This window comes from Danaus plexippus, chromosome 30 (assembly GCF_018135715.1).
Source record: "Danaus plexippus chromosome 30, MEX_DaPlex, whole genome shotgun sequence".
NCBI classification, from domain to species: domain Eukaryota; kingdom Metazoa; phylum Arthropoda; class Insecta; order Lepidoptera; family Nymphalidae; genus Danaus; species Danaus plexippus.
The window spans coordinates 3,236,335-3,263,155 of NC_083557.1; the positions used below are offsets into that span (position 1 = coordinate 3,236,335).

At 35.9% G+C, this 26,821-nt stretch overlaps 1 protein-coding gene across 1 annotated transcript; it reads left to right on the top strand.

Moving 5' to 3' along the window:
- Positions 1 to 1,257: 1,257 nt before the first annotated feature.
- On the top strand, positions 1,258 to 26,255 carry LOC116776630 (multidrug resistance protein homolog 49-like). Its single transcript, XM_032669866.2, has 27 exons — positions 1,258 to 1,448; positions 15,026 to 15,219; positions 15,401 to 15,545; positions 15,765 to 15,865; positions 16,131 to 16,302; positions 16,443 to 16,567; positions 16,774 to 16,957; positions 17,205 to 17,429; positions 17,604 to 17,790; positions 18,006 to 18,148; positions 18,345 to 18,494; positions 18,702 to 18,760; positions 19,031 to 19,165; positions 19,514 to 19,623; positions 19,877 to 19,977; positions 20,188 to 20,331; positions 20,819 to 21,001; positions 21,245 to 21,335; positions 21,604 to 21,716; positions 21,941 to 22,070; positions 22,227 to 22,416; positions 22,541 to 22,700; positions 23,262 to 23,456; positions 23,566 to 23,775; positions 24,133 to 24,279; positions 25,027 to 25,135; positions 25,406 to 26,255. The coding sequence occupies exons 1-27, from the start codon at positions 1,344 to 1,346 to the stop codon at positions 25,501 to 25,503; spliced, it is 3,906 nt and encodes a 1,301-aa protein (XP_032525757.2). The 5' UTR covers positions 1,258 to 1,343; the 3' UTR covers positions 25,504 to 26,255.
- Positions 26,256 to 26,821: the final 566 nt, after the last annotated feature.

Here is a 26,821-nt window from a genome sequence, read left to right on the forward strand (position 1 = left end):
ATATTTTTGTATTCACGAATTTTAAAGCGCGTTGTGATAATAGAGCTGACGGTTCCTTGGGAAACCAACATCCCCAAAGACCATGCCATCAAGGTCAACAAATATTACGAGCTCCATAACGAACTCACTAAGAATAGGTTCGTCGTAATCAGTCGTCTAGAATTAACATTAGTTCATTCTTAGAACGTACTTCGAAGGCAGCCCTTTAGTAGGTTCGTTTCAAATCTGGTTAGGTAGAGCTTGCTTGGGTGCAAGTCCCAGGCACTGTTGAAGCTGCTCTCCCTGCAACACGATGAACCGGCACCCGCGCGGTGAATCCATGGAATGCTGAGAGGTTCCGTCTGTTTGTAAGGGTTAATACCTGTGGGTAGCTTATCATAAACGACATCAGAGGGTATTACATAACAGCCAATTAAAGGTTACTTGGAACACCCTCACTTCTTGACCTGATTGCTTGTCTGAGCGGGTTCGTCATTCCTGCACTCTCCAGGTTCAGATCTTCCACGGCCAGCGAGTCTAACTTTCTAGTTAGGTCATATATAGGCCTCGTTAAACTTCCACCCTCTGAAGTAGATCTCACTGCTCTGCGAGGTCGCGTCACACTACGCACCGAGCGTTTTGACTTTTACATTCATAAATATTCAGACGCGATCGTATCAATGTAAGTTTATGAATGAAAAAACTCCTAGTTACTTCGTAGTTTGTTTGACTGCGCGATCTTCTGCTATGAGATCCTATTCAGCACGAGCCGCGACGCTTAACTTGTACTAATAATATCAACTTCACATTAATCTTGTCATTATTTTTTAAACCGCATTTTTCTTTAACAGAGTTTATAAATAAGAAAAAAATTATTAATTAAAATGGGTACCTTCTGGATATCATTACGATTTCTCGTCATTTTCTTAGAATCCTTTTGTTACATTATCTTTTCCGATACCTATATTTTAAGTTCATACACCGTCTCAAGTATTGATAGCATTATTTAAAAAATTTCCACTTTGCTATACGTTCCATTCATGATTCATTGACAGGAAAAATATAAATGCCTAAAGTAATACAAAATTTGAAAAATTAAATAATAATATTTTTAAAATATAAAAAAAAATAAATTTAAATAATCAAGTAAATGTAGTAGTGTTTTAAACTTGAAATAAATTGAAAAATTCAGTAAAGACACGGGCAAAGCCGCGGGGGAGCGCTTGTTTGAATTTTGAAGTTTGAATCACAGAGGACTTCCCCAGAGGTGTTGGAGTTACGACAGAGCAGTATGTGTTGATCACGGGCGCTGACAGCTCGTCTCTGAGATCCTCATAGTAACTTGTTCTATAGTTTTTTCAACAATGAAAGGACAGAGCAAAAGATTCGTAAATCACAAAGGGAAAGCGTACGACATGGGAATCAAGGGAAATGTCGAAATAAACGAAGACGTCGGCTTCTTCGATCTGGTGAGTGCTTTGTAATAGTCGTTTGGTTACTAGAAGTGAGTTAAAGTGATTCTGTTTGCACTAACAATTTGTGTGTCGAATATTTTTGTGTTTTAAAGGTCTTAAATATAATAAACATTTGTGTAACCTTCAGTTTTTTGTTATATTTAAACAGTAATTTAAAAATGTCGATGGCTAAATATCGTTTTAATGATATCAAAAGTTCGATGTCAATGATTGTAATGATTTTCAACGGCGGCATGTTTCAGTAAATCTATTTATCAAACCGTCCCACTCTGTAAAGTCCGTCAAGTTTGCTTAACAATTATTTCTTCTGTTTTATTTCTAACTTCACTCGATCTAAAAGTCATTGCTACGTTACGTCGCACCTTACTTACGTATTTTTTTAGGGTATAGTGATATTTAATTTATTTGTTGGCTCGCTTCTATTTAGCATCTATGCTAGCTATCGCACGCGGCTTTGACCGAATAGCCGTTCTAAGATTCGCTTCACCCTCTCTGCGAGGTTTTATTTGATCACTTGAGAACTCCTGCATCAGCGACTAACTTGGTGATAATAAGACAGCTTCAGGACAATGCCCTTTTTATAAAAAAAAGGGAATTTTGGATATCGGTTAATTTCGGCGGAGTAACGGCGTTACCGACAATAGGCGAATTGATAGTTAACTATTTTTAAGCCGGTTGAATTATATCTTAAGTACCTTCCCATGAAATTACCTACCTCCGAGTGAAAGTGTCGTCAAAATCGGTCTAGCCGTATTGTAGATGAAGTGGAACAAACAGACAGACCAAAAGTTTTATACTTTCATTCTTGTTGTAGGTTATCACAGACAGACGCTCCCATTCTATCAATTTCTATGTATAATGCTTCAGAACAGCTTCACATACAGATGTTGTCACGTTACTCCGACTATCAGTATGTGACTTTGTTTATAAAATTATGCGAAATTAATATTCACAAATAATATAAATAATATTAACATTGAAAAAACTGGAACATTTTAACTGTATTGACGTCATTTACGGTGAATAAAAATTTTTTTATTGTGTAATTGTGGATTGTGAAGTTAAATATATATATATATATATATATATATATATATTTATTTATGTGTGTGTGTGTGTGTGTGTTTTGCTATTCATTAACTTTCTGAAAAGCTTCAAATTTCGTCTAATCAAAGTTATATTTTTGAGAACCAGTGAACCCAAAAAAAAACAGGTATCGAAGATACAGGTTTGAGACGCGAATATTTTAAAACTGTTTTTTGTACGAGTCTGAATTCATCTCGACAACACATGCATGTTATCTCTTTGTCCAAGAAATATTGTGTTGTGCAATAATAAATGATTTACGCAAACCTCTTCTATAAATATAGATTTTACGTATTGAGAGCGATCTTTTTTTGGTCTTGAAGGTAATACAGGTACTAAAGAAAACCTCTTTTTGTTAAATCTTTCTTTTCTCACGTCAAGTGTCCCTCATACTAACGATTCCGATTGATTATTCAGGTTTCTATATTTTGAAAACTTTTCACTTGCTTGTTTTTAAAGGCGAGCTGTCGGATTACTACGCGTATTTTATTATTTTAAAAAACTATACAACGGGCACATCTCGTCTGCCCGTCATCACGGTTGCTGCAAAGTACCCGAAACGTCGGGAGTATGTTGTTTTTTAAAATTGTAAAAAACGGATTACTATCCGTAAATATTCATTTTATTTAAATGAATACTCGCGAAAGTCTTAGATCTCATTTTGAGAAGCTAAAGTGTCATCAAAATCTACTTAAAATCAGATTTAATACATTATTTTGGTTAAAATATAATGTCACATAACTCACTCATAAAACCTACTTAGTCTTAGCGAGTATAGGAAATCTAGATTAAAGTAGGTACAGTCAGCGGTCTAAAATTGACGGAGACGCGTCATCAAGAACAGATGCAGCTGTTTTGGTTAAGTGTTCAAACAGAAAAGAATTTAAAAAGCTGTTAGACAGAAAGAATTGTAAAGCATTAGAAATGAAGAGATTTACATGAAGAGGTTTACAACAACTGTTTGAAAACTCGTAACAGAATAAAACCACGCACAGAGAGAAATACAGTTTCTTAAATTTAGATTTAAAATATAATTAGTCTCAAGAGTAAGATACCAGTAAGATGATGTGGCGGATGAAGATGCAATGCTTGATGGACTTATATACAAGACTATTGTAATGTTACATTATATAAACATTTATATATCGATTGTAGGAACATTTTTTACCTTCTCGTCTCGACAGAGGTCATTATCTTTGCTGACTGACCGCAGTATACGTACATAGCTACGTAGCGTTATTTATTGTTTTGTTGATTAAAAACAACTTTTTAACATACTGTATTCATTATAATATCGTATTTCGTACAAAACTTAAACCCTCCAGACTTCCTGAAGCTCGTCTCGATCAGTATTAGACAAGTTATTTTACAACACTCGTATCTCAAGGTCGGTTTAGGGAAATGTCAGTTTAAAACCAAGGCATGGTGTGCCCGAACCGAAACTTAAATTAATAAAACTGCAGTTAAAACAAACAAACTTAACTTAGATTGATTGTAATAGAAGTTGTTTAAAACTAAACGTACAGTTACGTTTATTTAACTATTTTTAACCATAACTCCACTTCTTTAATTGATATATCAATTTCAGTGTGGAGCGCACGAGGACTTGTTTTTATTACGTTCTAATCACTGCCATTACAGTTTTCAATCACTTATTGATTTGCATAAATATATTTATATTAATTATTAGTAACAACGTGTAATTGTTAGTAATTTTAGCTACTCGTGGATCATTTTAACGACATCCTTACCAACGACGCAGTTTAATAGAAACTGGTTTATATACGTTACGAATATTAGTCTTTGAGAAACAATACGTTGCAGACCGCGTGGTGCAATATTAACGATAGTGTAGCCGGAAGTCAGAAGCAGCTTACACCAGGTGAAACAAAGACTGAGTCTTGAAAGAAAACGTTGGAGATAGGAGCTTATGGCTTGGCTTGAAAGAAAACGTTGGAGATAGGAGCTTATGGCTTGGCTTGGCTGTCATGTTCGTGTAGATAGATTGAAGGATAGTTAGTTTAAAATGGATGAGAGTCTTCAGGTTATTGGAACGGACAACTGACGAAGTGACGTTTTGTGGGGATTTAGAGCATAAGAGTTAATGATAGAGACAGAATCTAGCTAAGGAATATTAGCTTTTAGTTGATAGAGCGCCTGTTTATCACGTCGAGCAGTTCTCAACCCTGAACCTGTACCTCGCAGTACCAGCTTGTTCCATTTGACTCCATCCAACGTACAGTCTGACAGAGAGGACGTTTAGATTACTTGACAGTGTCAGCCGATCTCTTTTGGCTTTGAAGGAATGACCGTAGCGTGGCTTATCGTCTGTAGAATTCTGCAGTTTGTGAGACATATTCATTACACATTTTCATGTTAATGCGAGCAGTGTAGTTTGATTTCTCTTTTTCTTTCTGTCTTCTCTCGTCTGATCGTTCTTAAGTTACCTTCTCTTCGTTGAATCTTAACATATTTGTATGTAATAAGCGCTCTATTGTCTTAGAGTCATTGAGTTCGATGAGTTGTAACAAAACATAAGAAGGTTCTCGTTAGGATTTAGATTCAAATAAATTGGTTAATATTAATAAAATATTGCACGAAACACTTCTCACGTTATGAAAATTTACGTATGGGCACGATAGTTTAAATGCCTATTGACCAAGACGCGGTATCTCTAAAGTCACTTGTTTAAACCCTGAACACACAGATATAAATATTTATATGTATTTTGAGTATTATATACTATATTAAAGTCATTTTAAGAATAAGTTTGAGTATATTAAATTAGTAATTCCAGTCACTACAAACTAGAATATTGTATATCTACCTTTATGATGTCCAATGTGTATTCTTTGTGGTAATTTTATTGCCTCGTCCAAGTCCGAGGTATATTATACGCCTTAGTAATATGTTATTTGTGATTCACACTTATATAATAAATATTTATAATTTATTATCTTTATACACTGTGTATTCTGTCGCTTCCGTTAACAATAAATTAAAAAAAAAATCAATCCTTCTCATATTTTATTAAGATCCAACAAAGTTGCTAGACGTTGTGACAATAACTATTCCGTATTATAAATCTAATAAATTTCTTTTAAATCTCATTTATTTTCTTTAATAACAAAGCCTATAAATAACTTGCTACATTATCAAACGAAGGTAATATATATATATATATATATATATATTAGTATTCAAATTCAAATAAAATTATCGTTTAAAGTACCAGCATAGTTTTTATTAGTTCGTGAGTCAGAGTCCACGTCAGGCAGCCGGCAGGTAGTTGTTGGATCCCGACTGTCCTGGATACGACGCCTCACCGCTACTTCCTTGTAGATAACAAAACAATATAATTGGTACACTTTCAACAGCAAATAAAGACACGTTTAAAACAGTTAAACGTTATTGTATTTACATCGTTACTTGCTGTATTTCTACATGAAAATATTTTCCTGTATTTTTTCGTTTTTTAAATTCACAATATTTATTATAATATTTTTTTACTGATTGCGAACATGGTGAAAATGAAATAAAAATCTTCATCTCGTCTGTCCGTGATCACGGCTGCTGCGAAGTAACCGAAACGTCGAGAGTATAGTTAAAATAATAAAAGACGCGTAGTAATCCGAAAACATTAGTTTTATTTAAATGAAGACTCGTGAACATCTCAGATCTCATTAGAAAGGGTAGTTCTTGAATACCATCTTTACTTCTCTGATTGTTTCATATTTATTTTTTTTTTATTATTTGTATTAATGTCAACTTTTTCTTTACATTAATATCAACTAAATCACTTAAATATTACATTACAACGAAAGACAGTTACAAATTACAAAACAATTAAATTATACACGAATTAAAGGGTTTTAAGACATTCAATATTTCCTTAAGCAAAGCCTTTTAGCCACAAACAAATTTCCTATTAAAATTATTAGGTAATAACATTTCTTGTTTTTCCTTTTTTTCAAAAATTTAATAAAAATTCGTATTTTATACAATCAAATGTCGGAAATCGATTAAAATATTGATTATGTGGAAGTTGTTTATGAATAGATTCTTAATTTTGGTGAAAGTCACGTTAAATCTGTTGAACGAGGATCAAATCGGTATATCTGTACCCCAGCTAAACCGAAGTATAACTTTCACATCTTCGCTGTGTGGTTATTTCCAGACGTTCCACCATGTGGGTAATACCCGGTGGAGCCAGTCAAGCGAATAAGAGATACCCACTCATTACATACGTACATGGTGGTATAAACGGCGAGGTCAGGTACAGCAACCAGAACTAGTCCCAGAATAAAAACCAAATAATATATTTTTGGGTCTACATTGAGGCTTCGTCTCTTGATATTTGACGCTTGCTTAAATTTCTATCAGGTTTTTTTGTTATTGGCATCATCCTGTCGGATGTACGTCTTCCACGACGTTTTATTGGTCTGACAAAAATTTACCGCATGTTTTGTTAGACTATAATATTATTGCCCAAAGTCCAGGTTTCTGGTTTTTACCCTTTTCATAGAAGGCTTGTTCTCCGCTGGGACAGTGTATATTTTTCAATCAAATTAAGTACAAATCAATTTATTTAAAAGAAGATTAAAAAAAATATTCAAATCTGCGAAACAACATTTTTGGTAACAAAAACAATTGTTGTGTGTGTTCTAAGTGGTCATAATAAGATATATATCTGTTTGATCCGATATAGACTATAACATGTGATATTTTAATACTACCATCGGCTCCTAAGAAATATTTTTTATCAAAAGAAAAATATACAAATACATAGAAAAGTTTAAAAACACATCTGAAATAAACTAAGGATCGGTAACACGCACATATGTATATTTAACAGCGCGTCGCCTTTAATAATAAACTAACATAATATAGATCAGGATAAATAAAAGGAAATGTGATTTGGTTTTACCAGATGTGAGTCAAGCAACGATCATTTGAAATGCGGAAATCAAATTGACGTAACTAATAGTATTGTCACAAGAAAAAAATATATAAAATATATAGGAAATTAATTGTAATGAGACCTCACAGCTTATAAGACACTTTGTTTATGCTGGAATGCTTAAATTCTTCCATGGAATAAAAATTAAAAGTCCTTTTAATTATATATACATATACCTATATATATTTTCATTCAATATTCGTTTTATCTTGAATAATTAAATAAACAAATTTCAACTTTTTCATAATATTGTAAATTATATATATTTTTCAGTATCAATGCAACCGATCGCTAACCCTTAGCTACTATTGTCTGCGCTAGGAACAGTGTCAAAGTCGTGAACATAATAACGAGGAATTAAAAAACAAATTAATATCTTCATAAAGATTTATTGACCTTATCTTGTGAGAGAATTCAGCTCGAAATGAAAAATAGTTATTTAAAATCCCTCAATAATTTATAATTCTTTATGCTTAGCATGAGATTCCATCGTCACTACATACGGAGCGTCTCCCGTGTCTCACTCATAAACTGTCAACGCTTTACGCTCCGTATTCAGTTTGCTGATGCAAGTTTAGGGTAAGCATAGGGTAAGCATATCAAAAAAAAATAAAAAACGGGACTATAACATATAATTGTGCGTGCCTACTCTTTAGACGATTTTTCTTATTCCTTCAAGAAATAAGTTCATTGGTTCCTATATTAAAAAATACGATAATAAAGTAAGAAGAAATTTAATTGTTCATATAAGTAAACATATGATTATCACTGGTCTTCACGTCCTTCGTTTAAATCAAAATTCAATTCATCGCAAAAATTAAAATCGTTTTATAACATACCGCCAGTATTAAGTGGTTTTAATAAATTGAAAATACTAATGAATCTAACTCAAATTATTAATCTACACTCTACACTCTACATATTTCAGTCAATGTGATAGCAATGTAAAGCTTCCTATTTAAAAATATTTTCTTGTCACCAACATTTTTTTTTTAACCAAAGATTTGGACTCATATACAAATCTATTATATAGTCGTCTCAGAACCTAGTGTAGACAATTTATTAAGTCATAATAAGCACTAAATTACAGTAACTTAGGTTATTCTTAATTACCTACTAGGAAATTTGTGTAAATAAAATTGCAAGGACAAGGTCAGTAGCGTGAGAATTAAAACGATACAGTACACTTAGTGTTTGCGATATCCGAACACTTCCGTTCAATTGAAGATCTTTTTAAAAGATATCAGAAAATAATTTGCGAAAATGTAATAACATTAATCGGAATATTTTTTAATAAATTAGGTGTTATATGTCTCTGAACTATCAAAAAATCTTTCGAATAGCTTACATTTTACACAAAAAACACTTCACAGGACGATATGTTTCATTGCTAAACATAGAATATTTTAATGAGAGATATGATATACATATGTAACTATTGGTTATATTTGAACAAACACTGACCCACGCGCATCCCACGCCAGCTCAAACTTTAACCGCGACAAACCTATAATTTTTAACCTCAAATTAAAATCGACACTATTTTTTTAAACCTTACGTCTATAAACAAAACACATCTCTTTGTAATGAATTAACTTTGATCTGATATAAATAAATAAGTTAATTTACAAAATACAATGCATTTTTTGTTACAACTATTTTTAATAGTCATTTCATTACTGTCACCTTTTGAATCATTGTAGTGAAGGTCAAGTGTTGCCAAAATACGGAAAGCAAATAATTTAGTATTATTCACTTTATATTACATATTTTTGATAAAAACTAACTCTTAATTATTTAGATTAAATAACTTTAAATTATAACGCTTACTATTTTAATAAATACTAGGATTTAAAAAAAAATACTAAAATTACGTACCACTTAATAGTTTTAAATATACTATTAAAAATGAAATGAAAACGAATGGTTTAATATTTATTATTATGTAATATATAATAATAATATTGATCAGGGTCAAACATTAGCATCTATATTAGAAATTTGTCTGTTGGCAAAACCGTTATATTGACGTCAGAGTTGATTTGAATCGTGTTATGTAAACAACAATGAAGACGTGAAGCAATATACTCGCCGACTGTGTTTAGTGTTACGATGAAGACTCGTGGTAAGGATAATATATCATATTTTAGTATTATATAATTTTAATATTTTCCTAATGATTGTTATACATTTTATATAATATTAGTTTACTTCAAGTTTTCTATCATTATTAGAATTTTTTTTTAGTTTAATAATTTTAATAACGCATTTAAATTGATGATTAGATAATTAGTTAGCACAATGTATTTCTTGTTAAGGCTAAGACTAAGTTTATCGCGGTATTAAAAATGAATGTGCAGACCTCGCCCCCCTCTGAGTACAACGAACACATGATCAGGTCCCTTCCACACCATTGCCAGACAATTAATTAATTCGTTAAAGGTCTAATAACTCAATTAAGAATATTAAAGCTGATATCAATTATATTCGTCAAATTAAATCAGGAGAGCTTACTCTTTAATGAACATGGATGCTTATAAAGGGCTAATCGTAATTTTCATCTCGTCTTCGTGTTCACGGCTGCTGCAAAGTAACCGAAACTTTCGGAATATGCAGTTTTAAAATAATAAAACAATGCCTAGTACTTCTGAAAATATTAGTTTAATTTAAATGAACACTCATGAAAGTCTTAGATCTCGTTACCAATCGTAAATGCAGACGACAAGGCGCCATTATCTGAATGTGCAAAGTAAATACAAAGCTTGTATTCGAAGCTCCTTCATCATGTTTGATATAATTTTGGACGTACCGGGGATAAGAAACAGGTCGCACGAAGGTCAAATACTTTGTATTGTCTTGCTATTATGAAATAAACACAAGGAAACGATAAGTATGACAGAAAAATTATATTATTTTTTGTGGAGAACCAGTTGTATGTTGTGTGTTGAGTTAAATATTGAATTTGTTATATATATATATATATTTGATTAAATTATGTTCCGGTGTTAATAACACATATATAATTATTAATCTTTGCTTCACGCTGAGACTTTTCGCTTGATTTATTTTCACGCTAGACCCCAAATAACTTTCCTGAGAAAATCGTAACTAAGGTAAATGTTGAACCTAAGCGGTTACCATGTTACCAAGGAACATGTTTCACAACTAAAGTCGTTGTTAATTCCCGTTGTCTCCTTCACAAATCAAGAATAATTTGTGTCTTGGAAAAAGAATTGTCTTCATTTAATTTTGTCACGTTTATGACTTTGAAGGTTTACAATTGATTAACTCCATAAATAAAATTAAAGACACAAATAAGATGAATAAAAGGTAGTTTTCTTAAATAATGTTTTATTATAATTTATTTAATGTATTTGTAATGCATTTTATATTAAAAATTAAATCAATTGTTACGTTCACACTTCTTCAAAAGCATCATATATATATATATATATATATGATTGTAAATAGTATTTTAATTATATTTAACCAACGAAGACGCTCACTTATTGTATGTACTTAATATACTTGTAAGTTTGTTTTATTACATCACAATGAATGTTCGCCTTCAACTTGAACTAGCTCAAAAACCTGTTCCACACATACATACATACTATGATAAGCATACTAAATAATTTAATGAACTATGTGAATTAAAAAAAAATGGTTTAAATCGTTATAAGGAATAGGAAGCGCGTAAGTTATTTACGACTACGTCAAATATTTTATATTTATATATATTTTTTTATAAAACAAGCTGTGTCGAGGTCCGTGGGATGGATTTCTTGTCGTATTTTTTGTTACACTTAATAACAGATGATTGTGTTAAGTGTTGTGGCCATTACGGTTGTACACACAGGCTCAGGACAGCGGCTTCCCTCGCGCATACCGCTTTTAAAATTCAGATTAAAATACGCTAAAACAAACATACATTATGTTTTACAACGACTGATGGAACAACGTACAGACAGAGGTGAATTTACCATAGTACGTATTCCTACATGTAAGATTATATATATATATATATATATAGTAGTAGGTGTTATCGACTGATTTTTGCTGGTCTAGTCTGGTTTCATCTCATTTGCTTGACATGTGTATCTCTTGACGTTTTTGGTCATACTTAAGTTTACTGCTTAGTTGTATCCGGGCAAAAAACGTGTTACTTTCTTAATATCATTATGCTTACTCCAAGTTAGTATTGTCACACTACATACGGACAGTTAATAGCTTTTTCATTCGTAAATATACTGACGTGATAGTATTAAAGTATGATATTGATTAAGAGACGTGAAACGCTTCGTATGTAGTATGACCCTAACTTGTGTTAAGGGTACCTACAGACGGCAAACAACAATCAATGTATCATATTATAATCAATGTATCATATTATATATGTAAATATTATTTGTACAATATTCATTACTAATCAAACAGAAATCGTTAAGGCGTAATATTAATTCATTCGGTATACAGTTATTGTCTATCAAAAGATAAATAATCAATAAAGACATACAAATGACAGGGTTATATAAAAAATACTTTGAAATTAAATTAGATCTCGTCTGGAATGTATGGTTTTTGTGGAATAGTTTGTGATAATGACAAATTATTTTGATTTTTGTCTTTCTGTTTGAATTTTGGTCGCTTGCAAATTGAAAACTTCCATTCAGTTTTGATCACAAATAATGTTCTCTAATTCAAATGTCCTCTCTCTCGCGTGTTAGACAGTTTTGTAAAGATGCATTCAGTGTTAACAGAATCGTTTTAGAAACGAAGCAACGACAATTTTTTTGTTCTAAGAAGACGATAACCATTTTAACGTTTTAATTATCTATTATAACATATTCTTTAAATAATGTCAATAGTGTACATGCTGTCTCACAAAGGGTTTAGACGGACAACCTAACATCGTTTTAAGTTCTCACTCAAGGGAAAAGCACTTGACGTAGTAAACATACATAGCTTTGTGCGTCTGTATTCTGTGCTTGAACCTGTATCAGCTGGATACGCATCGTCTAATGAACGCGACCTTCATCATCACTTCCTCTGACAACCGGTCTGACTGGAACTGTCAAAAAAAAACATTTCCGCAAAACTGTATGAACTCCTGTCATCAATAAGGTTCTAATTGTGAAATAGTTACTTGACAAAAAAAAACTTGATTGACGAATTGTTGATAGTATAACACGAGACATTTAATTCAGCTTGCGTCTTAGTGTTGCCAATATAATTAATTTAATATACCTTAATATAATTACTCTTTGAAATCACGTTCATATAATTACCTAACAATAATTTTAGGAAGTGATTTGTATAACAATTCTCCCTTAAATTTGTATTAACGGTTGTTCATTCATAATTCACACAGAGTATTAACGTTTGTTATTGAGTGGAAAACGTGAAACGATCCTTATGTAGTATGTCACAAACATGTGGTAAGCGTTCTCTTAATGGCATAAGTTTAAACATTATCAATATAATTGAGGTGCATTAAGTCTTCATAACTTTTATAATAAACGCATTCTCAGAAGTTAATTTAACTGATCGTTAATATACCTACCAGTGAGTACGCACTTTAACCGGCACATCATCGGGGCTTCACTCGATGAGGAAAAAAAATATTGTACCTCCAATTTTCCTTATTACGTGTGAATAACGGTGATGGTAGTGATTTTTTGCTTTTCGCTGATGACTAATTTTAATTATCACTTATATAGGATAACAATAATAGCTGCAGGCTGCGACTTCACAAAAAAAATATCTCCAACATTGAACCAGAATTAGAAAGTTTAAATAAAAATCACATATAGTTATGTTCTGACACCTATTGAGTTTAAAAAATAGACCTCTAACTACTAACGCCATCTATTGACAACTGTATAAAATAACCCTTACAACATTATCTGTGACGAACAATGTATTTCCTATTTTCTATCCTTCCGATACGACAAGCACGTGTTTCGTTTCGTAAAAATCTTTAATAGCTGAAACAATAACATAATGTAGAATGAATATCCTGTGAGTCTGTCATTAAACAATAAAAATAAACAATAAACAGCCTTGTTTAATTAAACAGAGTTCGCAGCAAATTGACCTTTTGATTAAAATGCACACTACTCATAACTTCATTGCTTTCGTGCGATGGTTCTGTGTACTAGCGACGGAAAATCTGTTTGGATTCAACAACATTGTATTTTATATAATGTCTTTAAGAGGTATTGAAGAAATCTGTTCAGATTTTCAAGTTCGTAGTGAATTTTTGTAACGTTAGTTAATGAAGACTCGGCCTTAATAGAGGACTTTTTTTTTTAATTTTGTTCATAACCGAAATCGTTAAGCATGTTTTGATGTATTTATACGTATATCTTTATACATTACTGTAAAAAATTAATGTGGAGTGCACTTCAGATATAAACAAAACAAAAAAATATATAAAATATAACTCAATTTGAAATCTTTTAAATATTTTATGAGGCTGCGAACATAAAATGTGTACGTCCAAGCTCGGTAATGGCCGTCATGATGTGAAGTAATAAGAATTCACTTTGAAAAATTTTCCATTTGTAAGGAAACACGATCTTTAATACGATTAATTGTCTTCTCGACTAAAGTAATAAATAATAATAAAGTAATCAAACACAACGGGATCTAAGACTTTCGCGAGTGGTCATTTCAATGAAACTAATATTACTACGCGTATTTTATTATTTTTAAAACCTATACTACGTACATACTCCCGACGTTTCGGTTACTTTGCAGCAGCCGTCGTCACATCTCGCCTGTCCATGATCCGGAAATATTAGTTTCATTTAAGTAATGAAACAGTTTGGAATAGATTTAAATCACTGTACTTTTAATGACTCGTGTCATAACATCTTTATCTATATACTACAAATATTACAAAAACTTACCAGAGATATATAAAAAATCAGACATGTTTATGTTTATATTTTTTCTGTATCTTAGGAAGGTTTTTTGTTGGTAACGTAATGTCTTCATTTCGTTCCTCTGATGACGACCCGTCTGACGTATTTCGTCTTATAAAAACCTCGATAGTAAACAGAATATTTAAAACATTTTTATCTGATATAATTGTAGCATGAATGTAAAAATGTTGTTCTTTATGTCAAATATAAAAAAAAAATCAGAAAAATATTCGGTACAGCGCCATCTATTATAATTTTATTGACTTATTATTTAAATTAATCAATCTATCTTAAATATATTTACGTAAAATTGTTATAATTGATGACTGTCGGGACGGAGAACATTTTTGAGAACTGAATGGCTTTATCCACGCAATAGAACCTTAAACATTGACTGTTAGAATTCTTAGAGTTATTTCGCAAACAACAACTTACCTAAATTAATTTTTATGTGCATCTTGAACTATTATAATGTAGATATACAAAAAAAATTGGTATGTTGTTGTATTTTAAAAATTCTCGTAGTTAGTTGCACAGAAAACAAGGTGTACGAAGACACGGCCAGTATTCACAATATGTATGTGTTTTTATAACAGTGGAGATATTCAACGTTCGTGGAAAAACTAGCTACAGCACTCGGTGCGGCGCTCGGCTTCATCTGTTCCGGAGGACTGGTGCTGGCTGTGCTCATATACGGAGAAATAACAGCACTCTTCATACAGCGACACAACGCAAGAGATACCAGAGGGGATGCGAACATATTGGAGATATTTGGAGGAGGAACAAGACTGTAAGTAGCGCAGACAGAGGAGAACCCTTTAACTGTAATATTATCGAAGGACCCACCTCCAAGGCATATTCTAAGTTAAAGTTATCGTCATCACAGCTGGATGCTGTCTGTTAGATGGACTAGATCACTATAAATATTGTAAGAATTAATCATATATATTTTTATATATACCTTTGATCAGGGACGCCGGTAATAGAACGAGCCACATGGACGCGCTCGTGGATGATTCAGTGGCGTTCGCTGTGGCGAGTGTAGCGATCATGATATGCCAGCTGGTGGCTGCAGCTGTAGCAGTAACCCTCGCCAACTGGGCAGCTGGGAGAATGGTTAGACCTTAAATATTATTATATTCAGAACAGCTGGAAGATTTAAGACTTATGATGCCCGAGGTGGCAAGCAATGTTGAGCTAACATTTAAATTTAGTTGTATAATGATTGTCAAATATGTCTGTTGTCCCACGCTTCAAATCTAATAATCAGTCATAACCATAAAGTATAGACGGCTTGTTCCTCATGAGTAATTCCCTGGATATTTTTTGTGACAGATAACGCGATTAAGATGGAAGCTACTGCGATCGGTCCTGAGTCAAGAAATTGCTTTCTTTGATACAAACACCACAATGAACTTCGCATCAGCCCTAACGGAGTAAGTTAGAGGGATCTTCTAATAAGAAAAACATGTTTTTGTTTAACTTTCCTTTCTATAGGAGTTACAATATTTTTGAAAGCTTTTTATATAAACTCAAGATACTTTGTCCATTTTTAAATGAGACAGCGATTTGGTGGCACTTGGTGCGAAAGGACTAACGACCTATAAACATACTACATATCACAAGTAGTCACAAGGTTTTTTGGAAAGGAATTCAGACTTTTAATACAAAATTTACATAGTATTTGTTTCTTTTCCTTAGAGACACGGAAAAACTGAAGATGGGTGTTGGAGAACACGTGGCCATGGCATCTTATTTGGGCGGAAGTATAGTGATGTGTTGCTCGGTCGCATTGGCCGAAGGTTGGCAGCTCACGTTGGCTGGGCTGGCTGTGGTCCCTGTGTCGTTGCTAATGGCCGCCGCTGTTGCCAAAGTAAGTTAACATTCGTCACATTTAGTTCCTTCAACTGGTCGGTCCAATTTATCTCGAGAGAAACGAAAGTCCAGGATTGTTGTAAACCTAATCAGTAGATTTTGAAGCGATATATTTTTTATATAATTTACTCTATATAGAACTTGACCCGCTGGTCTGCTGAAGAAGTGACCGCGTATGGTACCGCTGGGCGTGTCGTAGAGCAGGCGCTGTCTGCTATCAGGACCGTGAGAGCTTATTCTGGAGAGCACGTGGAAGTGGGGAAGTAAGTATTGAATATGATAATGTCTATAGCCAAAGTAAAGATACAGTAAGGATGAGCTCAGAGTGGTTTTGTAACCTTAAACAGGCGTAGGAATTCCCTTTTACAAGTCGTTTTAAGAGTACCGTTTTTATACATTTAGTGCAAAGAAGATAATATATTGCCTTCGATTATTTCTATGACTTACTTGAATCGATCGTTATGAACAGATACTCAGAAGCGCTAACAGCTGCAAGTTCTGCAGCCCGGAAACGCTGCGTGTGGTCGGGAGCTGGCGCAGGAGTTGGATGGCTGTTGACCTACGCGCTAAACGCGATCGTGTTCGCTTACGGAGCAGCTCTGATCGTCAGGGACAGGGACGGCGGCGATTATCATCCAGGAGTTATGGTCTCAGTAAGTTGGTGACGGCTGTTGCATACTCGTTACAATGTTGTAGGTGAATTTTTATGACGATGAGTACAAGTACCCAAAATTCTACCGTTTAATTGTTTCCTTATTTTAGTAGAGTAATAAATTAAGTGCAGAAAAAAGCTTTAAAAGCTGCTCACATCGTAAATAGACATTTCCTAGGTGGGAGCCATTATACGAGCCATTAAATTATCAACTTACTTATATTTAAAAACAATTCATTTTGTTACAGATACTCTTCCTCTCATTCATGGCGGCACAGAACATAGCGATGTGTAATCCACACCTGGAAATCTTCTCCACAGCGAGAGGAGCAGCGAAGATCCTGTTTAAACTGCTGGAGAGGAAATCCAGGATAAATGCCTTAGACGGCGGCGGGGTTCAGCCGGACGGATTTAAAGGAAATATAGTGTTTGATAACCTATACTTCAACTATCCATCACGACCTGATGTGAAGGTAAATAAATCCACTTTACTTTTAAAATAGATAAAAAGTTGATACATAAAGTGAGCTAACGGTAGCCTGTGTGTTGCTGGCCTTATAATGTTATATAGCTCAGTCGGTCAGTGATTTTTTCAGTGGCTTAGACTTTATTAATAAACCTATTTATCTTGTCTGTTACCTGTGAAGGTTCTTCGAGGTTTAACACTGAAGGTGACAGCTGGAGAAACAGTGGCGCTGGTCGGTGGCTCTGGATGTGGGAAGTCCACCTTACTGCAGCTGTTACAGCGGTGTTACGAACCAGACAGCGGGAACATCCTCGTGGACGGACATAAGCTGGACAGCCTTCACCTTCACCACTTCCGAAAAAGCATTGGTGAGATACAGATACAGCCAACCCGTTCAGCTGATAATGATAAGAGATTAGTTTAATTGATGCAAACGCAGAACCATAAGTAATGAATTGCAAAATAATATTTAAGTAGGTTTGACGTTCCGAGGACTACAGATATGTATCTAAATGTCGTTTGTAAAGATATAAAGAAGCTTTTCCTAGACCAAGCAAACTAAATTGAAACCTTTGTACATCAGGTGTGGTCGGCCAGGAGCCGGTTCTCTTCAGCGGCACTATTCGCGACAACATCACACTTGGAGTTGAGGGAGCGACCGAAGCTGACGTCATCGAAGCTGCAAAAACTGCGCATGCGCATCAGTTTATAGTGAAGCTTGCTAATGTACGATCATCCATTTCTCAAGACTCCTTATATAAAAATATATTTTTAAATAAGAGTTTCTAATTTTCTTCGCGAGTAGTCTGAACAAAGTAACAATTGGGCATCAACATTACAAAGTAACGTTGCCGAGAGCTTCTGGAGACTCGGAGCTCCATGAACCTGCTCCATTGTTTTCATATTTCTCGTTCCTGATCAGGGTTACGACACGTTTTTGGGTGAGAAGGGAGCGCAACTATCCGGTGGCCAGAAGCAGAGGGTCGCTATAGCCAGAGCTCTTCTTCGTAAGCCAGCTGTATTGCTTCTGGATGAACCTACTTCTGCGTTGGACCCAGCTTCAGAGAGACAGGTTAATAGTCGTGACTCGAATCCTTAAAACTATTCTCATTACCGTTTGCTGAGCTGCTAGTTTCTGAACGAATCCACTCATGGACACATGTAACAATAAAGGTTGCTTTAAGTAACCTTAGACCTGTAGTAACCTGACGTTGCGTTATAGATGTCGAGTATTCATAATGTATGCAGCTATGTATATATTATTATTTGCTTGTGCCAGGTCCAAGCAGCCTTAGATGCGGCTAGCGAAGGCAGAACAACCCTCGTCGTGTCGCACAGGTGACTCCTCGTTTAATATACTTTTACACACAAGATCATCTCAAGCGGTTTCTGTGGGGAACGCTCAGTGAACTCGTCGCAATAATATTTGCAACGCGTAATCAGATCTGAGGTTTCCGCGAGTGTACAGCTATTATTTTAAATCTACACACTGCCGACGCTTCGGTTTCTGCGGAGTCGGGAGTGTGTAGTTTTTCAAATAATAAATTAGCGTGTTGGTATCCAAGAATATTGGTTTTATTTTCCAAACCATTTTCTTCCCAATCATAGGTTATCAACAATAGAGAAAGCGTCTCGCATCGTGTACGTGGAGCAGGGAGCTGTTCTGGAACAAGGGACACACGAAGAACTCGTGGAGAAGAAGGGAGCTTACTGGCGTTTGCTGCAAGAAGATTTGACGCACAAGTAAATTAAATAGATCGTTGGTATTAGATAATTATTGTAATTTTTACCTTCACAAAAGACAGAGGCCTCACTATAATTGAAACCCACGGGTCGAGGACTTTCGTCCTATTCCTCTGTGCGTATTTGAATTAAATTTGATGTAGTTATTTTTTATGGACTTTAAATTGCAATAGGAATTATTTGTATCAAGAAACTTAACAGAGAGGAATAGAGCAGAGAGATGCGAGCGCTGGGTCATATGACCTCACTTACAACAGCTGTGACCTGTCGTGTCTTATGCTAGTTCTTGAGGTTTGCTTCTGTTTCGAAGTCAACACTGTAGTATACCAGGGTCTGTTTTATTTTTAGGAATATCGAAAATGTATTAGCAGAGTCTCAAGATGACGACGAGGTGGTGGAGAGGCAGACTAATTTTAACAGAGTCCATCGAACGAGTAGCGTGATCTCTACACAAAAAGGTAAGGGGGATCCATGACCGTTATCCTAGATACAAAGGCCATATTCTACTGAGTTATACCCCAACATCAATAAAGTGAAGTCACTATTATTCAATAAATCATAAACATTTGGACATTTTTAGTTAAAACGAATTGATTTTGTAAATACAAACAGAAAGAACTCGAAACAGTCGATATTTAAGTTGTTAAGGTAATATTTATCTCGTTTAGGTAATATTTTAAAGGAGATAACATTTTTCTATTTGGTTTTCAGGCAACTTTGTGAGAGACAGCTTCGTGCGCGGCAGTCGCCGTCTCGGTCCGATCTCCTCGACTGTTCCAACGACTCCAGCTGTCTCTGACGATGAAGAAGATGTGAGTAAATCAATATGAATGAAGTCAAGAAAAATAGTTCAATATATAGGACTAACTCATCCGTTAGTTTAATTTACTATCCTGTTTTCAACTATTTTAAGTTGAAGCCCTACTTTTTTATTCATTCTCATCCTATCACCTTAATCGTTTCTCTGCTCTGAACCCTTACATCTTCAGTCACGATTACTAAATCATTTGATATATAATAAGGAAACGGAAACGCCAGTATCCACATGGCGGCTCCTGGCACTGAACGCTCGCGAGTGGCGCTACCTGGCGGGCGGATGTGTAGCCTCCCTGGTGATCGGAGCCACGATGCCGGTGTTCGCATTCCTCTTCTCGAAACTGTATCGGGTAAGGCAGCATTATTAACATTAAATTCTTTTGTCACTCCACAAACAGAAGCAGAAACTCATAGCGAGCAGAACGTTCATTCAACTATGTATCTATTTCACTTACCACACGTGAAGTCTGTATGAATCGTAATATTTTCTTATGTTCTGATACTAATTACGAGCTGTTTATATTTTACTAAGATTTAACTTAATTAAAGCCCCATTGGAGACTGTCTAAAACGTGTACTGAGCACGCTCCACTATTGATCGTTTTCTGTTTAATCTGATTCTGACTGGCTCCAGGGCCGGGATCTGCGTAACAAAATCCCTCGGTATAGCAGATAGTTTATGGGCGCGAAGAAAACGGTTGCGGAGTGCGCAGTCCCCCAGACGAGTCCTTTCATTGACCATCCTTGGCTCAGACGAACAGCCATAAACTCTTAAATAACGGCTTCTCAGAAAGCTGAAAGATTGATCATTTAATACAGCAATAACTTTCATTCCAGATGTTCTCGTGGCCTGATCCTGATCAAATCTTAGAGTACTCTCAGTTCTACGCCGCTATGTTCGCTTGCGCTGCCATCGTCAGCGGGATTGTGACGTTCTTGCAGACGTTTTTGTTCGGGGTCGCAGGAGCAAAACTAACGGACAGACTGAGGACCACGACCTTCAGCAATTACTTAGTACAAGTGAGTGACCACTGTTTTAACAATGCGTTTGGTTGGAAGGTTGAGTTCAGGAAAGAAAAAATGTACATCTAGAAGAAAAAAACACAGAACAAAGTGAATCGATAAAAACGCTTGAAGGGAGTTCTGAGTTAAGAGTCAAAGACGAAAGACGAGCTCTGAACCTTGTGATGATAAATGCAGAAAGTTCCATACACAGCAAAATAACATTTTGACAACAACATTAACACATGATTTGCTCCTCAGGAACAAGGCTGGTTCGACTTACCAAACAATTCGGTTGGCTCGCTGTGCGCTCGGCTGGCTACTGACTGCGCGGCTGTTCAGGGTGCGACCGGTACGGAAATTGCTTCCTCCGACATTCTCTAAATACAATTAATTCTTAAAACGACATAAATTATGAAAGAAGAGATCGAGTCTTATAACCTATGCAAGGACGAATCCGCCCATGTCTTCTCGAGATGTATCTGATGAACCAATTTCATTCAGAGCTGGTTGTTTGTCAAAATTAACTTTACCGATTCATCTAGATTGTTTAGGTAATAGTTTAGTTGGAATCTGACTATTAAAATATATGTTTAATATAAATTTTCCTTCAACTGCAGGCACTAGATTGGGCACTATGCTGCAAGGCATCAGTACTATGGTGCTGGGAGTGGCGCTGGCTATGGCGTATTCATGGAAGATGACCATAGTCAGTCTCCTCAGCGTTCCTTGTGTGAGTTGTCAGTACTGGCGTTACTTTCACTGCCTGAGTCACGACTTTAATGTATTTCTATTATTTTTCCTTTTTACGTTCAAAGTGAAGACCAGTGTCAGTGTGAGGCCGTGTCTGTAGTGGATTACTCATACTAATCTCGGCCCTACAAGTTTTCGGCAAACGCTGCCATCTACTGCGTGGTTTTCGAGAAATTTTAAATGCTGACCCTGGTGTATCCTCAGGTTATTGGCGCCATCTGTCTTGAAGGCTGGATAACGAAGAAGTGTGAGGTTAAGGAACGGAAAGCGCTCGAAGCGGCCTCCCGCCTCGCCACCGAAGCTGTCATCAATGTCCGGACGGTACATAGTCTAGGTACTGCACAGTTCTAGCTATCAATTTTTATCGAGATATTTTTTTAATTTTTAGTGTATTCTTACTAAACATACAACAATATCATTAATGGTACATAAAAATTCTATCCAAATACCTGTCCACTAACTAAACAACAACGTAATTTAACCTGTACAGGCGTAGAGAACACAATTCTCGCGCGTTACTCCAGCCTCCTGTCAGCGGCGGCACAGACCAGCACAGCGTACGTGCGCGGGCCCGTGTATGGACTGTGTCTGTGCGCGCCCACCCTGGGATACGCCGTGTCTCTAGCGTACGGAGGATACTTGATAGCCAGAGAGGACTTAGAATATGATTATGCTATACTGTGAGTGCGGGAGATCGCATTAAAATTTACCAATTTTTCGAACAGCTTTTGACGACTTGTTTTCAATATAAAGGAATACACTACTCTTTTGGCCAAGTTATCAAAAATTGGTTTCCATTTTCAGAGTATCTGAAGCGTTAATCTACGGAGCGTGGATGCTGGCGGAAGCCTTATCGTTTGCACCCAACTTCACAGCTGCTAAGCGTTCCGGAGCCAGGATCATAAGGGCCCTGGATAGAAGGCCAAAGGTCGTCACTGAGGATACGGCCCGCGATGACGACTGGGTAAAAATTAACTTTAATTTGATCAGGATTACATGACCCTTACTGTAAATATCTTTAGAGATTAAAGGTGTTATTCTCGCGAGTCGTGGTCGGTGGTAGGTCAGTCTATCTCAGGAAAATATATTGTAATGAAGATATCTGTGAACTCTTTAAAAGCTTTTATGTCCATACATCACGCGACAGTCTGTTAGGACTCACAATAATATTCTGCCTTCACAGTCAATATTTTGCACTCTCCCAAATTCACTAACCCATAAATACTTTATTAACCTATTTGTCTTATTTCAAAGAATACAGGAATTCAGTTTAGACAGAAACATAATACTAATATTTCCGGATTACTACACGTGTTAAAACTCCATACTCCATACCGGGATCGCGGTTGCTGCGAAGTAACCGAAACATAAGAAGTGTGTAGTTTTTAAACATGATGAAATAGCGCGCAGTGATCCGAAAATATTAGTTACAGTTAAAGGAACATAATAATTGGCTTCTGGCTTAAGTAAATATAATAATATATGTAGATTTATGTTAATCTTTAAAATCTTTATATTTATACAGACAGCGAGTGGCAGTTTGAGCTTCTCCAACGTCCACTTCCATTACCCCACTCGGGCCAACGTGCCGGTCTTGAGAGGACTGTCCCTGGAGTTGACTGCGGGGCGCACGCTCGCTCTGGTCGGTCCTTCGGGATGTGGAAAGTCCACTGTAATGCATCTGTTACTGAGAAACTACGACCCTGTCAGTGGGGAGGTGGTGAGTCGGAGTTGTTTCTAGACATTTCCAAAGATGCCATTGATTTTTAATTATTTTTTGTGTTTTATTTTTGTCCTTTTAAATTTACTCCAAAATATTTCGAAACCAGACTTTGGACAACCGAAACATCAAAACTTCTTTGACGCTAAGTAAATTGCGAGCTCAAATGGGTCTGGTGCAGCAAGAACCCGTGATGTTCGAGAGGTCCATCAGGGAGAACATCGCTTACGGCGATAACACGAGGGAAGTCTCCAACGAGGAAGTCATCCGCGCAGCTCAGATGGCGAACGTGCACTCGTTCGTCGCGGGCTTGCCGCTGGTGAGGACTTTAATACAGATAATAATAAAATACTACTACATACTAACAACTTCTAGTAGTTACTAGTACAAAAACTGAGCTCTAACAACTTCCGCTCGATCCTCGGAACTAGTTTTATGTTGTTGAATATACCGTAGGAACATTATCTCATCGATTACGGTTACTTCCATAAATAATATATTTTTTAATTAACATACAATTCAAGAATTATTTTATAGTTTCTGCATATACATTTAAAGTCATTCTAGTTGATACTTTGAAACTAGTGTTAAAACGCTTGGGACATGAGCCTTAAGAAGCAAAGCTAAAAGTTTCCATCCGTTGAATTATTTCTCTATGTGTATATTAAACTTTCAGGGATACGACACAGTCCTGGAGGCGGGCAGCGCGGCTCTCTCTGGCGGACAGAAGCAGCGGGTCGCCATCGCGCGCGCACTCCTCAGGAACCCGAGGGTCCTGTTACTGGATGAGGCGACGTCCGCTCTGGACGCGGCTGGAGAAAAGGTACTGGATTGAACTTTGATGGTGACTGATGTAACGGGGGACGATGGTCTTACAAACCGGTGGAGCCTGGCTGTGGTCAAGTAACTGCAACTCAAACATGGGCTGGCTCGACCGGGGAAGTACCGCCCTCTCACAGAAGAACGGATGAATGAGAGAGCCGGTTGCCCTTTCCCTTTTTCCACCCTTTTCTCTCCCTCTTTTCAAAGGTGGCAAAGCATCCGTAAATCTATGTTGCGGATGTCCTGGGCGACGGTACCTTCCAACAGATATGCCGTTTGCTCGTTTGCCAATTTTAGCATAAAAAAATGTATGTAAAATTGTGTTCCCCAGCGTGATAATAAAGGTTTCAGATGAATATTAATCAACGTTCTTGGAGTTGAGGAATTGGTTTGTCAAAACAAAGATTTTTGGTTCTAACACAAGCTATGATAATATTCTACAAAGACAAATATTGTTACAAGTGGCGCCATCTGTGCCGTACTAATTATAATCCTTAGATATTTTTACGACTGATTTTAATTAATGATAACACTGAACCATTGTGATTTTGTAATGGCAACATTTAAGTATACAAGCAATACAAGTTGTATTTGAAAACTATAATAAAGGCTTCAGCCATTTTGTAGGACATAACTGGGAGTAACGCTGAACATTGAAAAACAAATCTGAGACAGCACCTCGAACATTACGTGCATTACACTAAAAGGTTACTTAAAATAATTCCGTGGTTAAATTGTCTGGTTGCAGATAGTACAAGCGGCGCTGGAGACAGCGTCCAAGGACCGCACCACCGTGATCATCGCTCACCGCCTGGCTACCGTCCGACATGCCGACGTCATATGCGTCCTCGACAGAGGTCCGTCCTATTGTACAGAGCCTACACATACCACAATGTTTGGTCATTTCAATTATGATAGAAAACAAACGCTGATTTCTGTCAGATTTTCAACATTGTTTTTTTAATTCGAGATCTGGAGCAATACATTAGACAAACTTATTTGGGTATTGGACATCAACGCGAGGTCAGCCAGCCCAGGAGTCTCATGACCCGTTTAAACATCTCGCTTCAATATTACCTATAACGCCAGCAACTACGCCGACATTAATCTTAAAACGTTTCTTCCAGGTGTAATCGCTGAAAGCGGTTCACACGAGGAACTAGTGAACAAGCGAGGGCTGTACTGGGAGTTACTACAACAACAAGGACAGACTGGAAACGCGTGACGATCAGTCAGACAGTTTCCTAAAATAGAATCAAGTTAACTGATACATGGGGCTGTGATCTTGGAATGTGAAGTCGGGAGACATGCTCTCCTGTAGCGTATTAACAGGGTTGCCTATAGTGAGAAATAGGTCTTTGAAATGTCACAATGACACCTAGCCAAAAGAGAATTAGGATTTTAAACAGGCAACCCTGGACTAGTTGTAGAGTATTTGATAAAGCTATTGTGGTGGGCTATGTCGAGTATATCAGAGGGGATTCCCTGACAGAATATCTCCTTTGAGTCAATGTAGCTACATATAACCATTAAAATGTTGGCGGAGCTGTCACAGAGCTCACGCTGTAAGCTTTAAACTTCTCATATATATATTTTATTCCTTATTTTAAATAATGATAATGAATACTATAACCACAGTGTCATATACTGAACGTAGTTTAAGTTATAAATAAATTAATATTATATGATTGTGATAAAAACTTAACTGTCGCGTCCCTAAGTTAATGTGTGATGTGTTTGAGAATATTGTTTTATGTATTTAATGGTGTGTCAGGTTGTAGTGAGAGAACCCGCCACGCACGGGAACGGCGTCGTGGGTTGAGCATATCATTTGTTATATTAAGGAAACGCCTAACATGAGAAAAAAATGTCTACTATTCTTATAAAGAGGCTGTCACAGACATGACGTTGAGATAAATTGAAATTGCTAAAGACAAAAAAAAATCTATTAATAAATTTAATGTTGCATGAAATAAATATGTTTTTTTGTTTACCCTCTCATACAACCCTAACAGACAGAAACCATCTTCATATTATAATTACCAAGCAGATATTAATAGTTTTATATGTCATTTTATTAAGTCATTAAGTTATAATGCAGCCATTTTCTTTTTGAATTCCGCGGACCCCAGGATTGCGGGATAAAACTATGGGGGTTGCGCAAGATTTTAGAAAAAAACTCGACCGTTCTGACCCGGCCTGTCACGTGTATCGAGTACAGCCGAACTTAGTCGCCTCTTAGTTACGCTACACCGCCACCGCGCGCTGTACTCGCGAGACTAGACGTAATTGTGTACAAATTACTTTGAGTTCTAGTAAATAAAAACATAAAGTCGAGATAACTTACACCGCATTTATGTATTTCAACTTTTATAAAAGTAACTATCGCGCCTCGAAATTTACCGTCCAGGAACCAGTGAAATAGAGTTTAAAGCAGGTGAAATGGATTACTTACGAGAGTCCCCAGAACAGGTCAAAAGGACACGAAGGAACCAACATATAGAAGTTACATATATAATATTATATATCCACGAGCTGATGAT

Coding starts and splice junctions, on each gene's coding strand:
- LOC116776630 (XM_032669866.2), top strand. CDS start 1,344: ATGAAAGGACAGAGCAAAAGATTCGTAAATCACAAAGGGAAAGCGTAC. Junction 15,220..15,400: donor TTTGGAGGAGGAACAAGACT/GTAAGTAGCGCA, acceptor ACCTTTGATCAG/GGACGCCGGTAATAGAACGA. Junction 21,336..21,603: donor GGCTGTTCAGGGTGCGACCG/GTACGGAAATTG, acceptor CTTCAACTGCAG/GCACTAGATTGGGCACTATG.